At 53.1% G+C, this 12,279-nt stretch overlaps 1 protein-coding gene across 7 annotated transcripts in view; it reads left to right on the plus strand.

Annotated features, from left to right (window-relative positions):
• Nucleotides 1-7,595: 7,595 nt before the first annotated feature.
• Nucleotides 7,596-12,279, plus strand: part of tbc1d22b (TBC1 domain family, member 22B) — an 11,307-nt gene continuing 6,623 nt past the window's right edge. For 2 of the 7 annotated variants that reach the window (XR_013778493.1, XM_079372925.1), the window contains exons 1-8: nt 7,596-8,060; nt 9,282-9,338; nt 9,575-9,963; nt 10,146-10,313; nt 10,392-10,462; nt 11,122-11,424; nt 11,916-12,030; nt 12,232-12,279. The exon at nt 12,232-12,279 is cut by the window's right edge and continues 59 nt beyond it. Coding sequence is in view for 6 of the 7 variants with exons in the window: in XM_079372925.1 (XP_079229051.1) it covers nt 8,005-8,060; nt 9,282-9,338; nt 9,575-9,963; nt 10,146-10,313; nt 10,392-10,462; nt 11,122-11,424; nt 11,916-12,030; nt 12,232-12,279 (1,207 nt within the window). In the remaining variant the exon portion in view is untranslated. The remainder of the gene's footprint in view (nt 8,061-9,281; nt 9,339-9,574; nt 9,964-10,145; nt 10,314-10,391; nt 10,463-11,121; nt 11,425-11,915; nt 12,031-12,231) is intronic. The other 5 variants (XM_079372927.1, XM_079372928.1, XM_079372929.1 and 2 more) reach the window with 5 other exon arrangements.

Below are 12,279 nucleotides of genomic sequence, written 5' to 3' on the forward strand. Positions count from 1 at the left end.
CCTGTACCTGCACCTGTGCCTGCACCTGTACCTGCCCCCTCACCTGTACCTGCACCTGTACCTGCACCTGTACCTGCCCCTCACCTGCACCTGTACCTGTACCTGCACCTGTACCTGCACCTGTACCTGCCCCTCACCTGCACCTGCACCTGTACCTGCACCTGTACCTGTACCTGTGCCTGCACCTGCCCCCTCACCTGCACCTGTACCTGTACCTGCACCTGTACCTGCACCTGTACCTGTACCTGCACCTGTACCTGTACCTGCACCTCACCTGCACCTGCCCCTCACCTGCACCTGCCCCTCACCTGCACCTGTACCTGCACCTGTACCTGCACCTGTACCTGCACCTGTTCCTGCCCCTCACCTGCACCTGTACCTGCACCTGTACCTGTTCCTGCCCCCTCACCTGCACCTGCCCCCTCACCTGTACCTGCCCCTCACCTACACCTGTACCTGCCCCTCACCTATACCTTCCCCTGTACCTGCACCTGCCCCCTCACCTGTACCTGCACCTGTACCTGTACCTGCCCCCTCACCTGTACCTGCACCTGTACCTGCACCTGTACCTGCACCTGTGCCTGCACCTGTACCTGCCCCCTCACCTGTACCTGCACCTGTACCTGCCCCTCACCTGCACCTGTACCTGCACCTGTACCTGCCCCTCACCTGCACCTGTACCTGCCCCTCACCTGCACCTGCACCTGTACCTGCCCCTCACCTGCACCTGTACCTATACCTGCACCTGTACCTACCCCCTCACCTGTACCTGCCCCTCACCTACACCTGTACCTACCCCCTCACCTGTACCTGCCCCTCACCTATACCTGCCCCTCACCTGTACCTGTACCTGTCTGAGTGAGAGGAGAGACGTTTACCTTCCTCACAGCTCCAACTCTTCTCTGATTCAACTTCACATCCACTGTGTGACTTTCTGTATCAATAGCATGCAACATGAGACCCACACGTGTGTGCGTGTGTGTGTGTGTGTGTGTGTGTATGTGTGTGTGCGTGTGTGTGTGTGTGTGTGCGTGTGTGTGTGTCTGCAGAAGGCCTGAGTTGATCAGAGTGCAGCGACAGCTGTGCTACAAATCAGAGCCCATTTACTGCTGACAGACTCATTAAAGCTGCTCATCTCATAAAACACAACACACGTGGTCAAATAGCATCCAGTCCATACACACACACACACACACACACACACACACACACACACACATGTACACACACATGTACACACACACACACACACACACACACACACACACACACACACACACACATATACACACACACACAGACACACACACACACACACACACACACACATATACACACTGACACACACACACACACACACATTACACACACACACACACATTACACACACACACACACATATACACACAAACACACACACACTTAAACCCTCACTCACACACACACATATACACTCACACACACACACATACACACACACACACACACACACACATATACACACAAACACACACACACTTAAACCCTCACTCACACACACACATATACACTCACACACACACACATATACACACACACACACACACACACACACACACACACACACAGGGATGCAAATACAAACACACCACCTCTCACAAAACTAAACCGACTGTGTCGATTGGAATGTGTGTGTGTGTGTGTGTGTGTGTGTGTGAGGGTCTAAGTGTGTGTGAATGTGTGTGTGTGAATGTGTGTGTGTGTGTGTGTGTGTGTGTGTGAATCCATAATAAGCACGGTGATAAGGACTCAGAGGTAAAGAAGGAGATCGTCCTCGCTCTCTCTGCTCCGTGACGCACAAACAAATAAAACATGCTAGCTGTGACCATGCAGATGAAACCCGGCATGGTCACATGATTCATCCTCCCAGGACCCAGCAGAGCGGCGAGGGGCGAGTGTGACGGCGTTCAGTCCGTACCAGGACCAGGGCTCAGTCCGTACCAGGACCAGGGCTCAGTCCGTACCATGACCAGGGCCCAGTCCGTACCAGGACCAGGGTTCAGTCCGTACCAGGACCAGGGTTCAGTCCGTACCAGGAACCAAGCTCAGTCCGTACCAGGAACCGAGCTCAGTCCGTACCATGACCAGGGCTCAGTCCGTACCAGGACCAGGGCTCAGTCCGTACCAGGAACCAAGCTCAGTCCGTACCAAGACCAGGGTTCAGTCCGTACCAGGACCAGGGCTCAGTCCGTACCATGACCAGGGCCCAGTCTGTACCAGGACCAGGGTTCAGTGCATTACCAGGACCCGGGCTCAGTCTGTACCAGGACCAGGGTTCAGTCCGTACCAGGAACCAAGCTCAGTCCGTACCAGGAACTGAGCTCAGTCCGTACCAAGACCAGGGTTCAGTCCGTACCAGGACCAGGGCTCAGTCCGTACCAGGACCCGGGTTCAGTCCATACCATGACCAGGGCCCAGTCCGTACCAGGACCAGGGCTCAGTCCGTACCATGACCAGGGCCCAGTCTGTACCAGGACCAGGGTTCAGTCCGTACCAGGAACCAAGCTCAGTCCGTACCAGGAACCGAGCTCAGTCCGTACCATGACCAGGGCTCAGTCCGTACCAGGACCAGGGCTCAGTCCGTACCATGACCAGGGCTCAGTCCGTACCAGGACCAGGGCTCAGGGCTCAGTCCGTACCAGGACCAGGGCTCAGTCCGTACCAGGAACCAAGCTCAGTCCGTACCAGGAACCGAGCTCAGTCCGTACCAAGACCAGGGTTCAGTCCGTACCAGGACCAGGGCTCAGTCCGTACCAGGAACCAAGCTCAGTCCGTACCAAGACCAGGGTTCAGTCCGTACCAGGACCAGGGCTCAGTCCGTACCATGACCAGGGCTCAGTCCGTACCAGGACCAGGGCTCAGTCCGTACCATGACCAGGGCCCAGTCTGTCCCAGGACCAGGGTTCAGTGCATTACCAGGACCCGGGCTCAGTCTGTACCAGGACCAGGGTTCAGTCCGTACCAGGAACCAAGCTCAGTCCGTACCAGGAACCGAGCTCAGTCCGTACCAAGACCAGGGTTCAGTCCGTACCAGGACCAGGGCTCAGTCCGTACCAGGACCCGGGTTCAGTCCATACCATGACCAGGGCCCAGTCTGTACCAGGACCAGGGTTCAGTCCGTACCATGACCAGGGCCCAGTCTGTACCAGGACCAGGGTTCAGTCCATACCAGGAACCGAGCTCAGTCTGTACCAGGACCAGGGTTCAGTCCGTACCAGGACCCGAGCTCAGTCCGTACCAGGACCAGGGCTCAGTCCGTACCAGGACCCGGGGTCAGTCCGTACCAGGACCAGGGTTCAGTCCGTACCAGGACCAGGGCTCAGTTCGTACCAGGGCTAGGGTTCAGTCCGTACCAGGACCAGAGTTCAGTCCGTTACCAGGACCAGGGTTCAGTCCGTACCAGGACCAGGGTTCAGTCCGTACCAGGACCAGGGTTCAGTCCGTTACCAGGACCAGGGCTCAGTCCGTACCAGGACCAGGGCTCAGTCCGTACCAGGACCAGGGCTCATTCCATACCAGGACCAGGGCTCAGTCCGTACCAGGACCCGGGCTCAGTCCGTACCAGGACCAGGGCTCAGTCCGTACCAGGACCAGGGTTCAGTCCGTTCCAGGACCAGGGCTCAGTCCGTACCAGGACCCGGGCTGGGAGCTGGGTTCACCACAGTATGGGTAGGGTTGCTGGAGAGGAGCACGTCACTCGCACGGCGTCACTACTCCTTGAGTCGTCATGGTGGCGCTCCTGCACTCCCTCATGTACGGATTCAGTCCGAATCCCCAGTCCGCATCAGACCAGTCTCCCTGACATTTCCCACAATGCAAAACTCCAGGTCAGAGGTCAACATGACAGCAGCACCCATGGACCCGACAGAGTCTGTCGTCAGTTTGTGTGGACGCCGCTCTGCAGGTACTTTCACACACACGACTTCTCCATGTAAACACTTCAAACTTAAACACAGTATAGTTCTGTAAAGGTTTATCTGAGTCAGGGTAGCCCCGCCCCCAGACCCTTATAGACCAGCAGTGACTGAGTCCGGATCAGGCCCGGCTCTCAGTCCCCCTCTGAACCGACTTGGAGGTTAAGGAGATCTGTGATTGGCTGGCTCCACCCTCAGGTGATCATGTGACGAAGCAACAGAAACATATCAACGCCAACATGCTCCCAACTGAACACGCTGGAGCTGAAAGTCGTTTAAAGGTCAAAGGTCAAAGACACCTAAGACACGCCCCCTGTCCTACCTTTCTCCGGAACCTTCATGAGAGCAGCTGAGAGCGACCTGCAGAGCGCCAGACGGAGAGCGTCACTGACCATCACCTGAGCCTGACGAGGAAACACACACACAGACACACACACACACACACACACACACACACACACACACAGACAGACAGACACACACACACACACAGACACACACACAGTCAGACACACACACACACACAGACAGACAGACACACACACAGACACACACACACACACACACAGTCAGACACACACACACAGACAACACACACACACACACACACACAGTCAGACACACACACACACACAGACACACACCCAGTCAGACACACACACACACACACACACACAGACACACACACACAGACAACACACACACACAGACACACACAGACAACATACACACACACACACACACAGACAGACACACACACACACACACACAGAGACACACACACACACACACACACACAGACACACACACACACACAGTCAGACACACACACACACACACAGACACACACCCAGTCAGACACACACACACACACACAGACACACAGACAACATACACACACACACACAGACAACACACACACAGACACAGACACAGACAACATACACACACACACACACACACACACACACAGACAACATACACACACACACACACACACACAGACACACAGACAGACAGACACACACACACACAGACAACACACACACAGACACAGACAACATACACACACACACACACACACACACACACAGACACACATACACACACACACAGACAGACAGACACACACACACACAGAGACACACACACACACAGACACACACACACACACACAGACAACACACACACACACACAGACAGACACACACACACACACACAGAGACACACACACACACACACACACACAGAGACACACACACACACACACACACACACACAGACAGACACACACACACACAGACACACACACAGTCAGACACACACACACACACACAGACACACACACACAGACAACACACACACACACACACACAGACAGACAGACACACACACACACACACACACACAGAGACACACACAGACACACACACACACACACACACACACACAGACACACACACACACACAGACACACACACAGACACACACACAGACACACACACAGACACACACACACACACACACACACACACAGACACACACACACACACACACATGAAACAGCTGAAAGTGTAATCACATTGTGATGACGTCACGCTGTATTGAAGTGATGCTGTTAGTAAACTCACCTCTTCTGAACACACTGCGTTAGAGTGATCAGTGCACGCGCAGTGAAGGACTGAACTGTCCCCGTGTTCTCTCAGGAGGAGACGGAGCTGGCTCTCCAGTGTCTGCACGAACAGATGCGTCAATTAAACAAGTCTTTTCAGGGTTTGAACGTATAATGACGTCACAATGTGCCGTGTTAAATAAATGAAGAAGGACAGGAAGAGTTCAAAGCTAAAGCACAGGGTCGTTGCGCCCCCCCCCCCCCCAACATTGTCCTGCCTTGTGACTCCTGCTGCTGAAGCTCCTCTGTTCTCCACACACACACACACACACACACACACACACACACACACACACACACACACACACACACACTGAAGCAGAAAGTCACAAGACCCGCCGCAGGCAAACCTCAAAACCTCCCCGGAAAAAAAACTATCATGATGAATCCTGATAATCCAAAGAAATGTGTGAACGGAGCCGCTCACCCTCACAGAGACCTGAGACCCAGACTAAAGGTCTCACCTGGAGCCGCGTGTCAGTGAAGGTCTCACCTGGAGCCGCGTGTCAGTGAAGGTCTCACCTGGAGCCGCGTGTCAGTGAAGGTCTCACCTGGAGCCGCGTGTCAGTGAAGGTCTCACCTGGAGCCGCGTGTCAGTGAAGGTCTCACCTGGAGCAGCGTGTCAGTTGGAGTTCGTTGGAGGCGGGGGAGGGGAGGGGAGGGGGGGGGAGGACAGGTGGGGAGCTGCAGTGATTTCCCTAAACAAACAAGCACAGGAGCACACCTGGGATTCAAATACAGGCGGCCACGGAGAGTCAAACTGAATGTGACTTCATTTGAATGGAGAAAAAGAAACTTTCAAATCTTCTTCCCATCACTGTGTGTGTGTGTGTGTGTGTGTGTGTGTGCTGCCCCCGTGTGGACACATAGTGTCACTGCATCTTATGAGGGTAAAAAGAGAAGTATTACGAAGCATGAAATAAAGATTCAAGGATTGAGATTAGACTTCCTGTTTGTGGTTTGTAAATATTTCTGTGATTTCCTCTCAAACTAACTGATCTTAAATCTGTGTTCAGCTCACGGTTAAAAACAAGATCAGAGAGCATTAATGTCAAAATACACTCATCTGAATTCTTCTTCTCAGGGTACGATGTTCAACACGTCTTCTTTTTTTATTGTGTGAACTTACATACAGACAAGAAACTAAACCTACAGACATACAGACATTCAGAAATAAACAAACAGGATAACATAAATCATGTACATAAAGACATTCAGTGAGCAGCAAAGAAGAAGAAAAGAAAAGGACTGTACAGGTCACCTCCACAGCATGTCTTCATGATGTGTTTCAGCAGCTTTGTTATTCTTCATGTCTTTGACTGATGCAGCATCACGCAGTATGTTTAGTTTAGTTTTATTTCTTATGGAGAGGGAATTTCCCCAAACTCAAGATCAACTGACAAAAACACAAATCTTATTCACAATCAGGCCTCCTTGTCTGAGTCCACCATGTGTTCCCTTCACTCAGCTGTTACCTTTATAAAGTGTTTTATCTGCCCAAAGTGTTCAATCACTGGAAACATCAACTGGTGACTGACTTTTAAAACCCTCATTATTATCGATCATATCTACTAACCAGGCTGGTCCTCATCAATAACATCAGCTCGTCCTGTTTTTAATCTTTTGGTGAAGATGAGAGTGAACAGCTTCATTATTTCATAAACTAATCTGACTTCAGTTTGTAATCCTGGGATGAGTTTCATTCATCCCAGCTGTCTCAGAGTGGGAGCCTCTGCAAACACACATCCCCCGGAGCTTTCTTCACCTAAAGGGCGTCCATGTGAAGTTTATTTTCTGATCACGTGTTCTCTGTCTGTCTGTCTGTCTGGTTGGATAGTCTGACGGAATGACGTCATCTTCTCCTGGTTTAAAGGCTTCTTATTCATCCTCACACTATCATTCATTTGAAGATGTTTCATGGTTTCTTTTTTTTCCCTTCTGGATGTGATGAAAGCCCCTCGAGCCTGGTCCTGGTAGACTTCCGGTTCCGGTCTCCTCTGATGAAGGATCTGGCTGATCATTTGTACTTCTTTTTCTTTTTTGTAGCTGCTGATTCTTCCACCGATGACGAGCATCTCTTAACCTACGTCACCCTTTCGCCTCCTCTCATTGGTCACTTCCACTGCACCTGCTCGACCACTCCCGCCAATCACGCGCTCCGCTCCGTGTGTTCCAAGATGGCGGCTTCCAGTAGTCGCATCAGAGACCGTCGCGTCTGAAAGCCGAATATAAACGATCTGAACCCGAGAGAAGGTAGACCGGGACCAGGACCAGGACCAGGAGGAGACCGGGACCAGGAAGAGACTGGGACCAGACTCCGGAACAGCCATACCTCATGGTCTGCTCGAGCCGGGAGCCGGGGGTCGACTTATCCGAGAATGGCCACTGATAACCGGATCCACTTCTGGAGGAGAACCGTGAAGGTTCCCGGAAGGTGGGTGATGTTTACCTGGACAGGTACACGGTTATTAATGTGCTAACGGAAGGTGGGTGATGTTTACCTGGACAGGTACACGGTTATTAATGTGCTAACGTGATATAAATGCTGAATAACAATAACAATAATAATAATAACAATAACAATAACAATAACAATAATAATAATATTAATAATAATAACAATAATAATAATAATATTAATAATAATACAGTTGTATAATGAGGGGAAGCTGCCGTAAGCGGCTCGTCATATATCTGTGTGTTTATTACAGCTCATTACTTTACAAACTGTGTTTTAATTATTCATATCATCGTGGTTTGTATTTCCGGTGTGAGAGAGATTAATCAGCTTGAAGAAGGAGCTGATCACATGTTAAAGGTTCATTCGTTGCTCAATAACTGTGTAAACTGTCTTGATTGTGGAGGACACAAACGGGTTCCTTTAAAATTAAATTCTGGTCCTTTAAGGACTACAATCAGACGGGACACGCCCCCTCTCCACCAGCAACTCATCTGATTGGTCGGTGGGCGGAGCTTTAACCTGCTCAGGAACAGGTTAGGTGTGCTGGTCAGTTGCCATGGCGATATACTGAAGACCCTCATAGGACTGAAAACTCAGTTAACCCTGAAGCGACCTCGCTGACCTTAAGTCCTGCTTCATAGTCCAGACCCGGGTCAGAAGAGAACAGGAGAGCAGCACAGACTGAATAAGGTGATCCTGCAGAGCCGTCAGCAGGTCCTGACCACACACCAGGTCTTAATCCCTACCATAGTCTGTGAAACCAGGTCCTCCATAGTCTGTGAAACCAGGTCCTTTAAAGTCTATGAAACCAGGTCCTCCATAGTCTGTGAAACCAGGTCCTCCATAGTCTGTGAAACCAGGTCTGAGGAGAGGGGGTCTGAGGAGGAGGTCTCTGAGGAGGGGGTCTATGAGAAGAGGGGGTCTGAGGAGGGGGTCTCTTCAGAGTGACTGCTGATAGTTGAACGCCTCGCTGTCGGGCGGCTCAGAGAGATCAGAGTCCACAGGAAGAGTCACTAAAGCGTCTCCTCCGACCAGCTGACACCTGTCCACCAATCACTGAGCTGTTTACTGAGTCTGATCCCCTCTCTGGTCATGGACCTGATCCCCTCTGTGGATCTGATCCCCTCTGGACCTGCTCCCCCCTCTGGTCTGGTTTCTGCACAGTGACAGTATGTCTCCCTTGTCCTCCTACAGTGTTCAGCCGGTCTACGGGGCGCAGCACCCGCCTCTCGACCCGCGCTTGCGACGCACGTAAGTGCTGCCCCCGTGTGGACTGTGTCATGTGGTGTCCACCGTCCGGATGCTTCCTTGTCTTTTCTGTCTTGTCCTGCGGCTGATTGTTCCTGCACATGCTTTGAGGACGGACAGCATGCAGCCCCCCCTCTGTGACCAGCCGTCTTCACGTCCACGCTTTGTTGCGCCCGTGGTTCTGAGCTGCGGTACGAGGACGCCATGTTGGTCTGATCTGTGAGTTTGATTCTCTGCAGGTATCCCAAAGAAACAAAGACCAAGCTCAACAATCTCAACTCGAAGAAGGCGTCCAGCTTCCACGAGTTCGCCCGCAGCACCAACGACGCCTGGGACATCGACGACGAGGAGGACGAGGACTTCCTGGGCCCGGCGGCGTCTCACAGCCAGGTGGATCCAACGCTCCAGGTGAATCATGAAGCAGCTCTGAGCCTGTCTGACTTTAACCACGTGTTCTCATGTGGTCACGTTACGCAGCAGCAGGATGAAGGGGCGGAGCTGTCACACAGACTGGCCCCTCCCACGACAGACTCTCGTCCCCTGCAGGACGAAGACGAGGACGAGTTCGATCACGTGAACAGCAAGGTGGTCAAATCGAGCAGTGACGCCCACCTGAGCGCGGCCTCAGGTATGAGAGAGAGAGAGACACTGCAGGAGTTAGTTGGGCTTTACTATCAGCTGGGGGGGGGGGCAAGGGGGGGGGGGGGGGATAAACGCCAGTGGGACTGTCTGAAGCTGTGATTGGCTGGACGTTTTACTGGGATGGTCACTGTTCTGTGGTTAGTCTCACGCCGTCCTGTCTGTCCACAGTTCGCTCCACGCTACAGAAGCAGCAGTCTCTCCCGGTCCGACCCATCATCCCTCTGGTCGCCCGGATCTCCGACCAGAACGCGTCAGGAGCGCCGCCCATGACGGTGCGAGAGAAGAGCCGACTGGACAAGTTCAAGCAGCTGCTGTCGAGTCCCAACACTGACCTGGGTACAGAGAGAGACACTGTCCATCTGGTCTCTGCTGTCTTTGTCTTCGTGAGGACTGACAGTGTTTGTGTCTTTACAGAGGAGCTCCGGAAGCACAGCTGGTCAGGAATCCCCCGAGAAGTCCGACCAATCACATGGAGGCTCCTGTCTGTAAGTCACACACCTTCACTTTCAGTACACGTGATGAAGACTCCTCCTTATCTCCTTATCTCCTCTCTTTGTCTCCTCTCTTTGTCTCCTCCTCTCCTTGCCTCCTCTCTTGTCTCCTCCTCTCCTCCTCTCCTTGCCTCCTCTCTTGTCTCCTCCTCTCCTTGCCTCCTCTCTTGTCTCCTCCTCTCCTTGCCTCCTCTCTTGTCTCCTCCTCTCCTTGCCTCCTCTCTTGTCTCCTCCTCTCCTCCTCTCTTGTCTCCTCCTCTCCTTGCCTCCTCTCTTGTCTCCTCCTCTCCTCCTCTCTTGCCTCCTCCTCTCTTGTCTCCTCCTCTCTTGTCTCCTCCTCTCCTCCTCTTCTTGCCTCCTCTCCTTGCCTCCTCTCTTGTCTCCTCCTCTCCTTGCCTCCTTGTCTCCTCCTCTCCTCGCCTCCTCTCTTGTCTCCTCCTCTCTTGTCTCCTCCTCTCTTGTCTCCTCCTCTCTTGCCTCCTCCTCTCCTCCTCTCCTTGCCTCCTCTCTTGTCTCCTCCTCTCCTCCTCTCTTGTCTCCTCCTCTCTTGTCTCCTCTCTTGTCTCCTCCTCTCCTCGCCTCCTCTCTTGTCTCCTCCTCTCCTCGCCTCCTTGTCTCCTCCTCTCCTCGCCTCCTTGTCTCCTCCTCCTCAGGGTTACCTGCCGGCTAACGCCGAGCGCAGAGAGCACGTGCTGCAGAGGAAGCGAGAGGAGTATTTCGGCTTCATCGAGCAGTATTATCACTCCCGAACCGACGAGCACTTTAAAGACACGTACCGACAGGTGAACGCCGCGACCAGCGTCTCACCTGAACGCTCGCCACCCGCTCAAACTGTCCTCGGGTGTGAGGTCACATGGTCACATGTCTCTGTTTGTCCTCCTTCCTGTCAGATCCACATCGATATCCCAAGAACCAATCCTCTGATCCCGCTGTTCCAGCAGCCGGCCGTGCAGGAGGTAAGACAGGGCGCCATCCACAGGGCGCCATTATACAGAGCGCCATCCACAGGGCGCCATTAAACAGAGCGCCATCCACAGGGCGCCATTAAACAGAGCGCCATCCACAGGGCGCCATTAAACAGAGCGCCATTAAACAGAGCGCCATCCACAGAGCGCCATTAAACAGAGCGCCATCCACAGGGCGCCACGTGTGTTTGATGACGGCGTCTTCAGCATGTATTCACGGGGTCATCTCTGTAACGTGGCCGTGGGTCCCTATGAGGCGTCCCCGCTCAGCGCCTGTGTGGTCAGAGTTAACACATCTGTTACTTCCTCTGAGGACGGCACGGGGGGGGGGGGGGGGGGGTGGTCTTGTTCCTCTGTCAGCGTTCAGATTTAGACCAGACTGGTTTCAGGAGAGTTCCAGACCACGTGGGGAGTCTGGCTCAGTCCTGAACCTGTTCAGGGTCTGAAGCTGCGCTGAGCGAGTCCTCTGTTTGTCCCGTCAGGTATTTGAGCGAATCCTGTTCATCTGGGCGATCCGTCACCCGGCCAGCGGATACGTTCAGGGCATCAACGACCTGGTCACGCCCTTCTTTGTCGTCTTCCTGTCCGAGTTTGTCAGTGAGTCCATCGGCCGCCATTTTGTTTCTGCAGGACAAAACTAGCCAATCAGAAAAGCCAACAGTGTGTGTGTGTGTGTGTGTGTGTGTGTGTGTGTGTGTGTGTGTGTGTGTGTGTGTGTGTGTGTGTGTGTGTGTGTGTGTGTGTGTGTGTGTGTGTGTGTGTGTGTGTGTGTGTGTGTGTGTGTGTGTGTGGTTGCAGCTGAAGATGTGGAGAACTTTGAGATGGCCGCTCTGCCTCTGGACACGC

This window comes from Symphodus melops (genome assembly GCF_947650265.1).
Source record: "Symphodus melops genome assembly, contig: scaffold_201, whole genome shotgun sequence".
Classification (NCBI taxonomy): domain Eukaryota; kingdom Metazoa; phylum Chordata; class Actinopteri; order Labriformes; family Labridae; genus Symphodus; species Symphodus melops.